The sequence below is a fragment of the Scomber japonicus genome, chromosome 10 (assembly GCF_027409825.1).
Source record: "Scomber japonicus isolate fScoJap1 chromosome 10, fScoJap1.pri, whole genome shotgun sequence".
NCBI classification, from domain to species: Eukaryota; Metazoa; Chordata; class Actinopteri; order Scombriformes; family Scombridae; genus Scomber; species Scomber japonicus.
The window spans coordinates 17,815,024-17,832,967 of record NC_070587.1 but is presented as its reverse complement, the minus strand read 5'-3'; the positions used below and the strand labels follow the sequence as shown (position 1 = coordinate 17,832,967).

Sequence of the window (17,944 nt, the reverse complement as noted above, 5' to 3'; positions counted from 1 at the left end):
CAATTCATTTTCAGCCATTTCCCTCCAGCTCTACCTGCGGGATCTTGAGATCCTCCCTGGCCAGCTGGAATACATAAAGCTGTTCTGGTTTTGCCCCTGGGGTCTCCTCCCAGTTGGAGTTGAAGTAGCTCCACAGGGAGGTATCCTGGAGGCTTCTTAATTAGATGTCTGAACCACCTTAGCTGGTTCTTTTGAGGAGGAGCAGTGGTGCAGCAGGTTTCCTCTGAGCTCCTCTTAAATATCTGGCTACTTACTCTTTGACCCCAACCTGTACAGGCAGTTTATTTCAGCTATTTGTAACTTCACCTTCAGGCTTAGCTCCTTTTCTTGACATAATATTTCAGTACTATGCCACCAGTAGTAGTTTCCTTCATAGTTCTCACACTTCCTTGTATCCTCATTTGGGAACAAGATAGATAGATACTTCAACTCCTTTATTTGGGGCTGCAGCCCCAACTGCTGGATGTGGATGCTGTCCAAAATATGCCTCAGACCTGACAGCCTGACAACATTGAGGATCTAGCATCTCTGGGTTAATCTCATCAACCCCTGGCATTGTGCCACTAACTATGTCAGTGACTGGTACTGGCCTTGCCTCATATCTTTGTATCTGTTTGTTTTGTAGTTGTCTGAAGGAGTTGATAGGCTTGTTTCCATCACTTGAAACATATTATCGTTGTCACGTGTTTGCCACAATGTATTTAGCTACGACATTAAGTGTAAAACGAGTTTGATTGAGTATCCAAATGTAATTAGAACTAGAAATAAGTTGCCATATACTGTAGCAACAGTAATGTATGGATCTGGGTTTACACTCACATAGACAGATCAACACTTCAGAGATAGCAGATACTACTATTATTAGCGTGGGGGGTGAGCGGTTAATTGTATGTTTTATTGTTTCTCAAATTGCATGTTTTTATCTGTTTTATGTAAAGCACATTGAGTTGCCATTGTGTATGAAATGCGCTATATAAATAAAACTGCCTTGCCTTGCCTTGCCTTACTCTCCCTCATCTCCAATAAGGGTTAAAATCTAAAAGGTCATTACGATTTAATTAAGTTGTGATTCCCAGGGCTACTGTTCCTTGTTCATCGTGGTATTCCGTTTCATGGTATTCACTTAAGGGCTTTATGATTTTGTGATAACCATCCATTCATCCGTTTCCTAAACGCACTGATCCTTTCAGGGTTGTGGGGGTTGAAGACGACTGATAACCGTACATCCTAATTATATACATACATGTTCAGAATATTAATAGTCTCAGCTAACATCACATAACGTCAGAAATGGACGTCACAAAAGTTGTTTTGGATTTTGTACATTCTTTTGAGTTTTTGTCATTGATTTTTTTTCCTTCTTAACTTTATTCCCCTTCAATATGTAACATGACTGGAAGGGGCAAAGTTTCAATACCATACCGGCTCATCAGTTAGCATATAATCAACTTCTACTTTGACACTGTTGATTAATGTGAAACTTTTTCTTGGATTGCTAGAATAACTTCTGGGACTGCAAGACCGCTTGGGGATAACTAGACCTGCTCTTTGATCCTAGCAACTTATTAATAGTGTTTATTCATTCATCATTTGCTCTCACTTTCTCCTTTCCTTCCTTTTAATACCCTCCACTTTCTCTACCCCTCTCTATCTCTTAAACTAACTGTGCAGGGATGGACCTGATCAGGCCTCGCCTCAAATTGGTCAGTTCAGTGGCAACTCAGCACAGGAGGGTGTGTCCACCACCGCCAATCAGATCCTCATCAAGTTCCACAGCGACTTCAGCACCAGCGGCTTCTTTGTGCTGCATTATTATGGTACCCTCCTCTTTGATACCAGCTAAGTAAAGACCTTGTTCCACACTGCTGTAATGATCCTTATTCATTTGATCTTCAGTCCTCCACATTGCAGGGGTCTCGCTATTGTAATAAAGATCATAAAAGAACAGAGGGAGATTGTCCCTGTGTTTCTACAGAATATTGTAACGCCTTTAATATTCCCTCCCCATTTTTTGGAGTCATTATTTGGCCTTTCTCATTTTGCTACATGGTATTGCTTCCAGTTCTGTATAATGATAAATGATGAATGCCTTCTTATGCCTATTTTACATCTGCAATATTAAAACGCCCCCTTGAAAAGACGTTGATTAATAATAAAATGTCCCTCATCTCAGCTAAATTAGTGATTGGTTTTTGATGATCATGAACAATGATAGGTGGCAATTTATGATATAATCAAGTTTCAATATGATTGGAGAGTAAAAAAAAGTACTGCAGTTATACAGAAAAACATGCACACTCTATGTCCCTCGCTGTCTTTCTTGAGTGTATGCACGCACACACTCTGTTGCAGTTTTCAGTGTTTGTCCTCTCCCCAACAGCATACCAGCTGAGAACATGTCAGCCACCCCCTCCTGTCGCCAACGCCACTGTTCTAACCGATGATGACGAGTTTGAAATAGGTATGTCTTATTTTATTTTTTGCTTGTGTACTGGCCAAGGACAATGTGTAATAAAATGAATTTGTGCCAAACATAGCTGGTAATTTACTTGGACAGCACTAGATAGAGGAAAAATATATTGGAAGGGATTTATTAAATCATTTTAGTCATTAATTAATTAATGAATTCCCCTGTTAAGTTGAACCATCTGCTTGTTCATTGAAACCATTGTTTGTGTTTACATCCATGTTGTTGGCCTTTATTTGTTTTATCTTCAATTATCAATTCATCTCTAGATCTATGCATTTTACAAACTAGTCGAGTGCCTGTTTAGTACATGCCTGCTTGGAACGGGCCAAATTGCTTGGCCTCCAGCTGCTACTTCAATCTATAGAAAAATTAACACAGCTGATATGAAGTGTGAATGTGTATACAACATGAAAGAAACTAACATTCTATTACATATGTTAAAAATAATAAGTATTCTAATAGTAAATAAACATTCTTTCTCATTCCAATGCATTTAAATATAAAATAATTTGAAAAGTGGATATTGGCTTCTTAGATCCCTATTTTCTATGCCTCCAGTTCACATTTGAGCAGGTATGTTTGCTCCAAAGATTTGTGCTTTGTCTGTAGTGGTACTCCATTATGGCCATGGTCTCACAACTTATGAGACAAACTGGTTTTGAATTGCCTTTGTTTTACATGCATAACTGCAGTCATTATGTATTGGGCTCTGAGCTCTTACAAAACGTATGTAACCTATACTCAACTATGTACCTGAACACCTCCTTCTAGTCATTCACTGCTGATGATTTGCTAAATGTGCTGCTAATGTTACGCTCTCTGTCTAGACGCGGGGTCAGTCTGTCCATTCTTGATTAAAAGCTCTGTCTTCGCTGTCTACTTTCCTGTATTTAGATCACTTTTCTCTGAGTCGTGTCACGCCTCGTCTCTGGTCTATCCCTCACATGCAAGAGTCACTCAGCAGAGCCCTAAAGCGCTGCCCTTGCCCCTGCACAGAGCATAGCAGCTCACTGATCGCTGGTTTATTAAAAGTGTATTAATATTAAATGCATTGCGTGTCCAAAATTTGACACTGCACGTCCTTGGGTCCCCAGCCCTACACACACCAAGTGTGGAGTCAATCAGATGAACAGCTCAACATACATCCATACATGCATAAAACTGGTTTGACTGTGATGTTGTTAAATTTTAACATTCTCCTGTTATACCTCAGCTGAATAGATTTTTTTTTTCAGCTTTGTTGACCTTCCTGTGTCATTCCACCTGCCATATGTTCTTTGTCACTCTCCCACGCTTTCCTTTTTGTTCTTTGTTCTTTCCTCCTTGCATTTCCTTCCTTCTTTTAACATTTTTCCAACTCTTCATGCAATAAAATATTAGTTTGAGGGCAGAGATAATTAGCTCTTCATATAAGCTGTTTGTATTTTTAGTGTTCAGAAGTGATTAGGAAAGAAAATCATATGGCTAGTGGCTGCTTCATTTGTCTGTGTGTCTTTATTCTGATTTTATATGTGTGTGCAAGTGTGCTGTTCTATAATGTAATGAAGTGCCTAAAGTACTCCAGCTAGCTAAGGGGATGTCAATCTTCATTAGAAAATTTGTTGTTGATTACTACTTCAAGTGTTAGTAATGAGGAAGCTCTTACTAACATATAGCTCTGTGGGGATGTGTGTGTGTGTGTGTGTGTGTGTGTGTGTGTGTGTGTGTGTGTGTGTCTGTGTTTGGTTGGGTGGGCGGATGAATGGATGGATGTGTTTTTTTCTTGTCCACCTGCGGCTTGTGTGTTTGTGTCTGTGTGTTTATATGATTGCTGGTGTAAATGACCTCACAGGGGACATTATTCGGTACTCGTGCCTGCCAGGCTTCACTTTGGTGGGCAGTGAGATTTTGACCTGTCGACTTGGAGAGAGGCTACAGATGGATGGACCCCCACCAGTCTGTCAAGGTTGGTTTTATTCAATATGTGCATGAGTCTATGGGTAGGTTTTTATTGTGTGTTGTTAGATATTCCCTTGTTTTCATGTTTTGGGATTATTTTGTCTGTGTTTAAATGTTTGTGTTTTCAAATGCAGCCACACTTATGTGTATGCATATCCACTATCAGTAATGTGCACCTCTGTGTGTTTGGCACCAGCCCGCCTGGGTTGATAGCAGTCTGCAGCACCCACCGCTGATGCATCAGTTAAGAGACTGCCAGCAGGTGCCTTCTAGGGGGCTCCTGGTTGCAAACAGCATCTCTGTTCTAATCAAGACTTAAAGAGAAGGCATACTACTGACCCAAGATCATAGACTTGCACTCTGCTAGAACCAACACTTGACTGTGGACAGTCGGTGTGAAAAAGATTACACATCAGCAGGTTTCATCAATGAATAGTTTTTGCAATGTAACAAGGTAAATGGTGGCTAGGTTTTATTTTTTCACCGTGTTTTGGGTAGAAAGAGAGGCAAGCTTATATTTTACCCCTTAATCCTTGTACAAATGGCCCCATGGGCTTCATTGATGTAGAATGTGTTCCTACCCATGTCTCTTCAGAAGATGGATTTTCAAAGAAGAAGCAAAGGAAACAAAATGTCTGTTGTCTGCATCAGAGATTTTGTTTAGACCAAAAAACAAATGCCATCAGCCTGCCTGTCGTGCCAGTACATCTCTGTTGACGACAACAGAGCGCTCTCAAACCTTCTATTCCCTGTGGATACGCATCTTTTGAAGTGCCCTGGAGTCCTTTGTCTACAAGTCTTGCGTTGATGAGGATTTTTGTCTTTTTATTTCTAGAAATTGAGTAATCACATTGGACTTCTGATCATGGCATGACAGATTATCAACACACTCAGAGCCTGCATTCATAAAGCATCTTAGAATAGGACTGGTGATTTGGAACCTATTTGAACATCCCTAGCTGTTATTATTTGATGTTTGACATGACATCATGGTTCTCTCCCTGTGATTCCATTTCAGTACATGGACAGCAAAAAAAAAGAAAAAAAGAAAAGTCATCACAAAGCTGAAGACAAGTGACCCAACCAATGATTCAGCATCTATATCTACTCATATTCTTATACTTTATTTATAAAGGCTACATGCAGCACTGTCAGTGAATAGCTCTATTAGTTTATGCACTGACATAGGTCAGAGGAGACGAAAAGCATGATAATTTAATGAAATTTGCATTGATGTAAAGTAGCTGCGTGTTCCAGAGTCCTGAAAACAAGTCCACTTTTACTTGTGCTGCATTTGGCCTAACTAGCATTTTTCAGAATAAATTATTTATATAAGTACAGGGGGGTATGAAGTCCTGCTGCATTTTATTAGCTTGTTAGACGGTGTGGAGTGAACAGCGATAGGAAACAGAGGAGAGAAAAGCATCATTAATACTGCATCATACCGGTCTGGCTTACAGTATCACATTAAGCCTGACATGTATTACAGAGATGTGCTTTCCAGTGCTTTATTTCACTGTTTGCTCAAAAGTGACCAAATTAGCGGATCAGCAACAATAGGAATAATTTAGAATAATTTAGTCTGTTTATTTTGTGCCAAGGTAAGGCAGTCAATCACTTGAGAGTCCTGGAAGAGATTTCAAGCACTTGTTGGTCTTGCCAGCTCACCTCCTCATGTGTTACTGACTATATACCTCTGCCAAGACGATCTAGCTCCTATCAGCTAAAACTCACATAATGTACTTGAAATCATTTCAGAGGCTCTAATTTGAGAAACTAAATTAACCTGCCAAACCTAGATGGACAAAGCATGTTGAGTTGTTCTAGTAGAATATTTCTTTTCAGTTGATTTCACTCTGGGGGACAATCATTCATATACCAGATGTTTTAAACTATTTTGATGTTGGACAATACAGGCAGTCATACATCTTAGTAAACTGAGTTGTACACTGCCAAGACAATGGGTCCTCTTAGACAGGTTACACTAAATGGATAACTAGGCGCATGAGATGTTACATGCCAAAAATTAGCAAGTGCTTTGGCAAAATTCAATAAAATGCACAGTGAAACAAGCAGTGTATGTGATAGGCATACTTTAAGAGTACAACAAAATGTGCCACATGATTAGTCGTCATACATATCTTGATTGGATTGCTCCATATCACCTGTCTTGAGCATAGTTAGGACCATTTTAGGGTTAGTAATTCATTGTTTGACATTTTCATGGATCACCTCATTATTGTAGTCGTGAATTCATTACATTTTTTTGAGTTGGATATGTTATGCCCTTGTGCCACCTCTAGCATGAAACTAATTGCTCTCCTTGGGACATGTAAAGTTGAACTTAATTTGAGTTGACCTGCTATTCACATCCAAGAGACTACTACAGTAAGCTTATAAAGGGGCCTTTTGCTACCGGCAGCTTGCCGATAGGGCAGGAAAAAGAATTCTCCTGTGTTCACCGATTCCGCTTTTGTTTGCTGTCAACCCCTCTGTTAATTGTCAATTTATGCTTATAAGATAACACGGAAATGTCCTTGCATGGCTATGCAATTTCACCCCCAAATAGCCCTGGTTTTTAAGATATTTCCCCAGGCTCTGTCTTTATGAAAGCCTATGAGGAAGGTTATGCAGTAGCTTTGATCAAGGATAGAGCCACAGTTGAGTTGACTGCTGTGTTTGCTTGGTAAACCATCTGCCACACTGAGCTTGAATCTAACACATTACATTTTGACTTATTGCTCCCTCTTCACATTCCCATTGATTTCACATCTTCTGTCAGAAAATCTAATGAAAGACAATTTCAATCCTCTAACTTCATCTTCACTACACTTATGTAACCTTTATTGTGTAATGTCTACATACCGACAGTATGTTGCAGCCATTGTGATATTGTTATTCCATACTCAGTGTGCTGAGTGAAAGAATAAACAATCAGTGGTTTGCACAAAGCTTTTCTAAGACACTTCTTGCAGTATTTACAAAATTAAACAAATGCCAGTCCCAGTTCTTTTTAAACAAATCAAGTTGGTTTGCATGTCATTCTAGCAAATAACAGATAACAAAAATGTACATTCTTGAGACACTAACTTCTGCATAGTATGAGTAGTTGTGGTAATTACTTGTATGTAACAGTTCCAGGGGGACATGGAGGCCAGTTAATATATTCCACCGTTTAACACTGATTCACTTGAGATTAGATGCCGATCCTATTTAACAAATAAAACAGAATTGAAATACTTGCATTTAGAGTTGTACTGCTTTCCATTGTTGTACACTAAGGCACAGAGGGTCTCCATTTGTAGTATAGCCAAACCAACATATAAACACATTTTAAGTTTCAGTCTGCTCTCAGGGTAGCTGTAGCTTCCAATCCTTGTCATGGTAACATGGATTGTAAAACCCATCCTAAAAAGTAACAGCACTGAGGTGTCTCAAACTGTTTAAAGCCTCCCATGATTCATTTTTTTAATCCCTGCACCTAAAATTTCAGGCAAAGCAGTTTAAGCCATAGCTGCTTAGTGGATAGACTTGTGTTTGTTGCCTGGCAACGTTAGCTTATTAAACAAGTACTGGGGGCTCAATTATTTCAATGACAAACTCTTACCAGATAGATGGCTCTACAATATGTTCAGTGCATTAGATCTTGTCAAGTGAGCCAGTTTCATGTACATCTCAAAGCAATACAATATGGTGAAATGCTGCAGGGGAAGATGAACCTGTGTAGTGTGTAAAATACATGAAGTTTTTCAGGTTGACAGCCCCAGTGTATTAATATGAGAGAAAGTGATATAAAATTGAAATGAAAAAATGCTAGTAGCAATGGATTACAAATTTCACACTTTTTTTCTTTTGAATCTATGCTGGTTGTATGACAAACATATCCAGCAGCATCAGTAGGAGCAGAGGCTCCTGCTGACACAAGAACTGAATCTAAAGCATTACACTGAAGCACTCATGTGAACTGATGTAAATGCGTTAACCGAAGACCCCATTCTGAACTCCATCATATCACCAGTGAGAGCCGTAATTCTCCTGCCTAGAATGAGTGCCACGCTGAACTGTGGTTTTCATCATAAGTGCAAAAGCAAGTCTCTAATGGTCTTATAGTGTCTCTCAACACACTTAAGTTCCTTTTTCTTGTTAGCAAAGTGTAGACATGATGTCTTGACGCGAAGCACAAACAGCTGAACATTGATGGCACAAACACAGTAAATTATTATTTTTTTAATTTGTAAATTAAATTGGCTATAAAATGGCTGACTGAGTGCTGAGCTGACTCACTATCAGCCAGTACTCTGAATTGCACTAAAGCAAGTCAGGGAATTCCCTTCCCTTAATGTGATGCAGTTTATGTGAAAAGAAACTGCTTTTTAAAAGGCTTGGCACAATACTCCCACTTTTTTCTTTATATATCTGCTATTGTAGTGTATATTTTCATATATTTCCTTCTCAAACTTAATTTCCATGGGACTAAAAGTGTAAACTCAGCCTACACAGATGCTATTTAGTATTGATCTTTTAGCATTGACTCATGGACAGTTGGGAGCAGGTATATAGCTCCTTTTTTTTAATTTTCCACAGCATACAGTATGCCCATTGCAGAGCACACAATAGAAGAGGAGAGCAGAGTGATTGAAAATAAATGCAAATGTACAACCGTTTTGAAAAGGGAAAAAACAAAAACAAGCTAAATTGTCAGACAAATATGAGAAGGAAAGTACTGATTGTGTTTCTCAAACTGTCAAGCAATGGCAGCGATGTTGATGAAATATTGCTGTATTGATACTGAATTGTTAATTTAGTTTTGGCAGTTGATATTTGTTGCCTTCATAATGAATACAGTACAGTGTTGCTATAAATGTTGATTTACTGCCAATCTTGTTACTCTGTTTATATTTACATATTTATTTTTTCTTTGATTCACTTTTTTTATGTTGAGAAAAGGTAATAAGAGATTTTTCTTGACTTCGGCACCCACAAAGAGCTTTTGGTGTAATGTGTGACTTTAGAAGTGCATTGTTATTTAGAAAATCACTGACTTTGACTTTTTGTAGATCATATCTGACTGTTATCAGCCGCAGAGGCTGTTCTAGGTCAGCCACATCAAACTTTCGCAGTCACTCGCCAGCAGGAATATTCACACTGCTTTGTGTTACGTTTCTTTTTCTTGATGTATGTCCGATTGTTTCCACTGACCTTTTTATTTGGAACAGTTGTTCGCATTAACCTTTTATATGAGTCATGTTTCTTCACTAGTGGCCCTGAAGTCAAAGTGTCTGTTAGCACTAGAGAAGAAAAGAAAGAAAAAGGACTGTATTCCAGAAATGCCAGGATACAGGAAATGAAGGGAATCCTCTGAGTTGATACACATGACACGAGCATGCACAGACACACACACACACACACACACACACACACACACACACACACAATTTTTCCATACAAAATTAGCTGTCTCAACTACTGAGTATTATTATTTGATAGATTGATATCAGGGGAGCTCGGTGACACCAGCAGACTCACCCGTTTAGCCTGTAGGTGCAATATCAGTCTCACTGAAATGTAATTTTTTTCAGGACTAGTTTTTTTTTTCTAATGTAATTTCTACTGTCACAGTTGAACATTCCCTCCTTCCTTTCCCTCGCCTCGCTTCTTCTCTAATTCTCCCTCCCTTTCCCTTCTGTACCTCTATTTCCACAATTTTCCACTTCCACTGGGCTAACCCTCTCCCATCAACTACCCTCTCTCCCCTCTCCTCTTTTCACCTTCTCTGTTGTGCCACTTCCTTCTCTTTGTCTTCCGCTTTCCTGTTTATCTCCTCGCAGTCCAATGTCCAGCCCACGAGGTGCGTTTTGACTCAACGGGGGTAATCTTGAGTCCCGGCTACCCTGAACATTACCCTAACCTCCAGATGTGCTCATGGCTGATAAATGTGGAGAAGGGTTACAACATCACTCTACACTTTGAACTCTTCCAGACAGAAAAGGAGTTTGACATCTTGGAAATATTTGATGGTGGGTTCACTGGGGTTTTTTATGTTTGTATTCTGTAGTAAAAAATTTAGTAAGCAAGATACAGAAAAACATTTAATTAACTGAAATTATTGACGTGTTTAGTCTTGCGTTATGAATTTTAGTGCCTCTCAGCAAATCATTCTTTCCTTCTTATTCTTGAGTTTTCAGCACAACATTTCAGCATTTGCTCATATTCTGAATGTGATATTTTAGAGCTGAAAGCTTACTTCTAATTTTTGGATAACTATATAGCCATAACCATATGATGCCATAATTAGATAGCATTTAACATATTATATGTTTTCCAACAAATGAAATATGCAGGTGTGTTTGCGGATGCTTGTTTTTCATGCGAATCTTGTGTGTATGTCACTGTGTTTAGGCCCCAACATCTACAGTCAGAACCTAGCATCACTCAGTGGTGACATTGACACACCCTTCAGCCTGACCACCACGGGCCACCAGCTCCTGCTGCGCTGGTCCTCTGACCACGGCACCAACCGACGAGGCTTCCACATCAGATATGTGGGTGAGTATCAAAGTATGTATCCAGTTTATAATCATTTTCTCTTTTTCTTAGTCCTATTTGAATACAAATTGTCTCTTAAACTACAGAAGGGTGATAAAAGTCATGGGTTTACAATATATGTGTTCATATTTCAGGCAACATATAGAGACCCTTCAATTAAACAAATAACAACTGTGAATACGGGCAAATATTCATTGAACCTTCTCTGCTGCAGCTCCTGGGTATTGCTGTGAATATGATGTGACCCCATGATTTTTTATCACAGTGGGATCCAATTGTTTGGGGTTCTCAATTATTGAGTTTTTAATATCTGTTAATTTACAAAATTACTTTGAATTTCCATGGAAATGATAATGGCTCACACTAGGAGATGTTCTCAAACGTAAGAATCATGAGGCAAGAAGAAAGTTACAGGAAGGCTTGCATGCTGTTTTGCACTCCTTAATTTCAAAAGGCTTTAAATTCTTAATTGGCTCTTTAATAAAGCAAGTGCTGCTAAGCAAGAGTAGCACAGGGAATCTTATTCCATTTGAAATGCATCAATAATAATGAAAAAGCACAAAAGATATTAATTTTTCATGTTGTGGCTCTCCATTATATTTAATACACGAGAGTGCTACTGTGAACGCAAGTTGGTGCAATGAATTTTGTAAAGAAAACTCTTCATTGACTTGATTGACTTGAACGCAAACTGACTCAAACTCCAGTGTGTGTCTTTTCTTCTTAAATCCCTGCTATCTTGCAGTCATGCTGATTTGACGGAGTGTTTGAAAGAACTCGTGAAGCACACAGCCCTCCTCTGGATTTTCTGTCCCATTGGCTATTCGATGCTCATATTCTGGAAATCAAGTTGACCTTTTTTGTGTTCGACGGGCTGTAAGATGAGGGAAAGGAAGGCTATGGAACAAATAACTGCAGGACGCCCCTGAACCGCATGTGTTAAAAGCAAATTGAATATGTGTGTGCCCATAGGCCAGAGAGGAATAGTAATAATGTGATTTTGAGGACTTCCTTTGCTGTGTGGCACACAGCCTGAGTACTAAATAGATGTGACACTCCTCAGGCATTTTCCCTCATTATCTTTCTGCATTTAAAAGAGAGCCTTACTGAGACTAAAAATGTTCACCTGAGCCTTTCTCTTGAGAAGTTCTGTTAATTCATCTTATCCTGTCCTTTTCCTCTGCTTCATTTCCCCCTTTCACTGTTGATATCTACTTATCTGTTCTCTATCCTCTTTCTTTGAAATCATTCTCACCTTCTCTCCTGTTCCTCTTGCCCCCCGTTCTTTTGTTCTGCCTATCTCTTTGCCCATCTATCGTAGCCATGTACTGCAGTACCCCAGACTCCCCGCAGCATGGCTTTGTAGTCAGCCAGACCGGGGGTCATCTTAACAGCATGGTGCGCTGGGCCTGCGACAGGGGGTACAAGTTGATTGGAAAGGGCACAGCTGTGTGCAAGAAGACCACCCATGGCTACTACGCCTGGGACGCACCAGTTCCCGCGTGTCAAGGTGAGCTCATCGGTCCTGGCAGCCCTTTATTTCCAACTGCAGCCTAGCTCTTTCCGTGTTCTTCTGGTCACTGCCTCTGCACCTCTTTGCTCAGGAGGCAGACTGGCAGACGCTTAAGGCTCCCGAGTGTCTCAGCCCAAGACCTGTTCCTGTGTTGTTAGCAGCTGAACTGAATCTAGCCTGATTGAGAGCCAGTACTCTGTCAGGTGGAAAGGAAACAGAAATCAATCCTTCCTTCTTCTGTCAATGTCCACTTCTTCAAATTACTTTGGCTAACTCGCCATTAGCATGCAATGTCTGCTGCTGTTGGATTTCACCTAACTAATTGGGTTCTTTGATGTGCACATGTGAATGTGTGCATTTATATGTGCATGACTGCATGCACTAGCACAGATACACACACATGCACATACATACAAGCACTCACATAGCAGCAAATAGCAACAGATGGTGTGCTCAATTACATTTTATCATGATGCAGTGAAATCAAAATGTGTGTCATGTACTTTAAAATGATTTAAAAACACTTCCCACCTGTGATTGATTCCATCAGTTGGGTAATTGCACACATCTATTCCAAAGCATATAAATCCAACCATGGCTGCAAATAAGTTAATATATTCATACAGATGCTTTCCATCTGGTATCTGCTAGAGGGTCAAGATTACATTACAGAGTGTTCAGTTTTTCAGTCTCTCCAATCCATATTGCATGATATGTTGAGAATATATACTGTAGTATATGAATGTACCAGTGTTGCTCATACATCGCAGAGAAAGAACACTAAGCTAAAATGATGTTTCAGGCTCATCGTCCTTCTAAACTTTAATATTCTTAAAGAATTTATCTTTCAATGTTGAAACTTTCCATCTAGGTTGTAGAAATTTTTAGTGCTTGTGATTTAAATTGCAAGTTAGCAGTACTCACAAATGAATGTTGATGGATTCTCTCATGGGGTGGTGAAGGGCAATGTAATGGCTGCAGGCCATGTTGGCAGATTCATACCTTTGATGTTTCACAGTGTGCAGCTACCATTGCCGCTCACATTTTATGATGTGTGTGTTTGCATAACTGTTCCCATTTAGTGTAGCCCAGCAGATGTTGGTTTCCCTGCTCTGTTCACTCCCTCTGACTTGGCTCTGATGATAAACACCTTGAAACCTACTATCTGAAGGTTTCTGTCTGGTTTAAGCTCTGAGGCCACAGTAACCCAGATTCATGCTGTGTAGGGGCAAGGACACAGTGCTGTGTGGGAGTTTTTCTATGTGTGAGTGCTTCATATTCTGAATGAAGGAGTGGATGCTGCTGAAATTATAGAGTTACATTATTGGTTGCACTTTGATCATCGTCATCACTAAAATCCACTGACACATTGAAAGGATATAAAATCCAAAATATCAACTATCTCTGCAAGTGTCCTGGACTTTTTTGAATAGCTGATTTGACTCTCATGAAAACATTCTAAAACTTTGTCAGATTTATCGAGAATTTTAATTTTGATAACATGCCTCTCTACAGTGTGTAAGACCTCCTCCACACTTGAAGTGGCTGGATTACTTTTTTCTCAAGGGACCAGCCCTACATGTAATACTCCCATGGATTTCTCTAGCTAGTGAGATTTCAAGAGCACTTGAATGGATTCAGTAGCCTAAAATCTACACAGCAATTGACTTACATATTGACATGATAGAAGCAATCCCACATTGTTATTATAAATGCATTAGGTGGGTGTAAATATCATTGTTTTCCTAAAATGTCGACTGTGGTAGTAGGCGTGCTGTTTTGCATTTTAGGAAATGTATCACTCTGCAGTGAACAGACATTTTGACTTATCATAGTAGGAAAAGCACAAGTCTTATTTTTTTAATGATTGTTTTGTTAATGATGGCTTAGCTCCATTAAGTGTCCCAATAAGCCATTCCAGTCAGCAAGCATGCAAAATACCGGGGCTGTGGAACTTTCTCACCAATGCAATCATTATTGTCATTAATTACACTTGTGCTTTTCCTGCTGTGACATATGGAAATATCTTCCATGAATAAGGTCTGTTTTCAGAAATCTACAGGGCTGTTCAATGACAATGTAGCACAGTTATTTCTTTTTTGGATTTTTTTATTTTAACTATGATTAACAAGAACTTGGCAAGAAAATTAAGTAGCAGGGATGGGCAGTATTTCCAATACATGTATTTAAAATACGTATTTCAAATACAAAATACTTTTTTGTAATTTGTATTTTATTAAGATTATGAAAATGCCTTCGTATTTTGTATCAAAATACTTCAGTGCTGTGTATTTTTGTATCTATCTATCTCTCTCTCTCTCTCTCTCTCTATCTATCTATCTATCTATCTATCTATCTATCTACGAAATCTCTCAGTCGGTCTGTGGCACCCTTGCATGGTCAAGTCCCTGTGATACCGCTCTCGGCCACTGGGAATTTTTTGGCGCTGTTTCACACTTGCTATAGGCATGCACATTGCACACGCTGCGGGCGATTATTTTCCTTTGCTGGACTGATTAACAGGCCCCGTAGGCATCATTTCAATGCAACACTGTTTGAGAAGTTGTGCTTAAAGGTATCAACTGAGGAGACACCACTAGCTAAGGTGGCTAAGATTACACATTCCTCTTTGCTCACACAAGGACAGCACAAGGACTTGAGTTCACAAGCTTTGATAGCAACACTTGAGTTTGCTATTTTTTTATTTTATTTTTGTTTTACAGTTTTTTTATAGACTTTAAATTGTTAAATATTCTCTGACCTATGAAATATTTCAGTGCTGTGGTGACTTGACCAGATAATTTCCTACCTCAAACAAGGACATTTCCAACCTCTTGCACATTTCAAATAAGAAATTATTGATAATGTCATAATTATTGGCTTCCAATTGCCTTAACTGGTTGGATGGTATTATTGTGACAACCAGACTTTTTTTTTTGTTGTGTTGACATTGATAGAGGTTGTGCACACACCAGTTTCATACAAAATTATTCAACTGTGATGAAACTCTGCATTTGGTAGTGATGCTGTTAAATAACTGAAAAGGTTCAAATGCGACCTAGTTTAAATTTCTAAATAAATCATCAATTTGGATTGTTTGTCTTTGACTTATTGTCACTGATTCATAGTGGTATTACACCAAGAGAGTAAATAAGTAAACTTAAGGAACATTTCTCAGGGCAGAGGTTTATATTGGGATGTCTCTAACATGAGGGGTCAGCATATGTAATCTGTTGACTGATTATGGGAGTCTCTTGCTTTCAGATGTTTTTCCAGGTAGTGTACAAGTGAAAAGATTGATGAAAAAGGCTATTAGAGAAAGGTTGTTTAAAAAACTGCCTTGGGGACAAAAGCATTTTGTAGTATTTTGAAAATACAAAAATACAGTATTTTATTTTGATACATTTTTAAGGTGGGTATTTGGTATTTTATTTGGAAATACATTTTGGACATTTTGATGTATTTGTGCTCATCCCTGTAAGTAACAAATATCTGCTTGCACAAATTGAAAAAAATAACAAATTACATTTTCTTATGGACCATAAAAGATGTATTATGAAGCACTTGTTCACAAAAATTATGACTATGTAGCTGCCTAGCATGCCTGTGTTTACCAGACGCCTCTCTGCAAATCTCTCCAGTATGTGTCTTGCACTGCGTTTAAACATGTGTGACGACAATCGTCCTCTTGCTGCCTGCAGCTGTGTCATGCGGTGTGCCCAGTGCGCCAGTGAACGGAGGTGTGCTCGCTGCTGATTACTCCGTTGGCACACGGGTGACCTACTTCTGCAACAGCGGCTACCGGCTCTCCTCCAAAGAGTTGACAACCACAGTGTGCCAGCCAGACGGCACCTGGAGCAACCACAACAAGATACCTAGATGCATCGGTGAGTAGAGAATGCTGAAGGAGGAAGCAAGGGGATGAAGAGGAGGTGGGACACAGAATTTAGAGAAAAGGGCTAACTGCAAGAACCGATTGCATGGTGAGGAGAGTGTTATGGGGACAACACTGATTTTATAATCTTGACAGCTGTATTGCAAACAGAGAAAGTTTGAGAAGTCCTCTGGAGACATCAGGGAGTATCAAACACTTTTAACAAAATGCTCTCTGCGGTAACAGAGAGTGAAATCCAGATTGCAGTCCCAGCAAAACCACAAGATGTGATTAGAGTCTTTCTTTCATTACAAGAACTTGTTGGTAAGTGATGGTAAGACGGATGATAAAAGAGAGAATGATGTTAGAGGGAAAGTCTATAGCTGGTGCTGGGGTGAGTTTACATGGCAGAGGAACTTTTCCAAGTTTGAAAGTCGACACAAGGAGTGATTGACAACATTGTTTACTATGGAAACCAATGTTTATTCCCTGCTGTTTATGTGTCTCACAGCAAAAAGAGAAACTGAGTTTGTTTTGGAACTCATTTGGTTTTAGAGAGTGACAATTCATAAACACCTTTGTTGTGGTGGAACATTTGTATAACTGTAGAAAAGTTGCTGTTTACATTTTAACACATGGATTACTTTATTCCACTGATTACATTTTTCCTTTCCAACTATTTGTATTTCCTTTACACTGTTGGCTTGTTACAGTACATACCTTATGTTTATGGGTTTTGACTTGGCTGTGTGTGTACAAGAAATAAAAGAAGAAATTGAAACAGAAGTCAATCCATTTGAATAATCCAAAACTAACAATGTCCACACCCCTCTGAATCCCCTCTTTTTTTCTCCTTTTTTTTTGGCTCAGTTATGATGTGCCCCAGTCTCAGCTCATTCTCTCTGGATCACGGGAAATGGAGGATAGTCAATGGTTCCCACTATGAGTATGGCACCAAAATAATCTTCACATGCAACCCTGGATACTACCGCGTTGGCCCTGCCCACATCCAGTGCCTGGCCAATGGGGCGTGGAGCTGGAGAAGTGAGAGGCCTCGATGTAGAAGTGAGTGACTTGTGCAACGCAACACTTCATAATTGCAAATCACAGCAAAGTAGACTTTAAAAAATTAAACTGAACCAAAAGTATAATGGTTGTAATAAGTATATAACTCGAGTCCTTTCCCACACACACACTGTAAGTGTTTCATTAATTTCACAGATTGGAATTGAATAGAAAGGAAATGAACATTGCTATTCAAAAAAAATATGTCCTGCCTTGTCTCAGGTACACTACATTAATAGATTGTAACATTACAACCCTTGAAAAATGAATTTCTTATTCATAGCTCACTTAATCAACAGGTCAGTGTTTTACTTTTTTACTCTTCACTTATTTTTTTAGGTTACATATTGTTTACTGTGAAAATGGGAAATAAAAGCTTTCTATGCTGCCATGGGAACTACTTTTTGAAAGGTAAACGAGCTGAATAGACAGTGTAATGGCAAAAGGAGATGCCAGCATCATGAAAGATGCTGGGACAAAGGAAAACACCATCATTATCTTCCCCATGAAATAGTACAGGTCACTCTTTTATCGCATT

At 39.1% G+C, this 17,944-nt stretch overlaps 1 protein-coding gene across 1 annotated transcript in view; it reads left to right on the top strand.

The window, feature by feature from the left end:
- The window catches only part of LOC128367032 (CUB and sushi domain-containing protein 3-like), a 213,590-nt gene that overhangs the window by 142,217 nt on the left and 53,429 nt on the right, over positions 1–17,944 (top strand). Inside the window, exons 44-51 of the mRNA XM_053327824.1 lie at positions 1,672–1,817; positions 2,381–2,461; positions 4,302–4,415; positions 10,237–10,425; positions 10,808–10,954; positions 12,276–12,464; positions 16,169–16,354; positions 17,212–17,406. Coding sequence (XP_053183799.1) covers positions 1,672–1,817; positions 2,381–2,461; positions 4,302–4,415; positions 10,237–10,425; positions 10,808–10,954; positions 12,276–12,464; positions 16,169–16,354; positions 17,212–17,406 — 1,247 coding nt within the window. The remainder of the gene's footprint in view (positions 1–1,671; positions 1,818–2,380; positions 2,462–4,301; positions 4,416–10,236; positions 10,426–10,807; positions 10,955–12,275; positions 12,465–16,168; positions 16,355–17,211; positions 17,407–17,944) is intronic.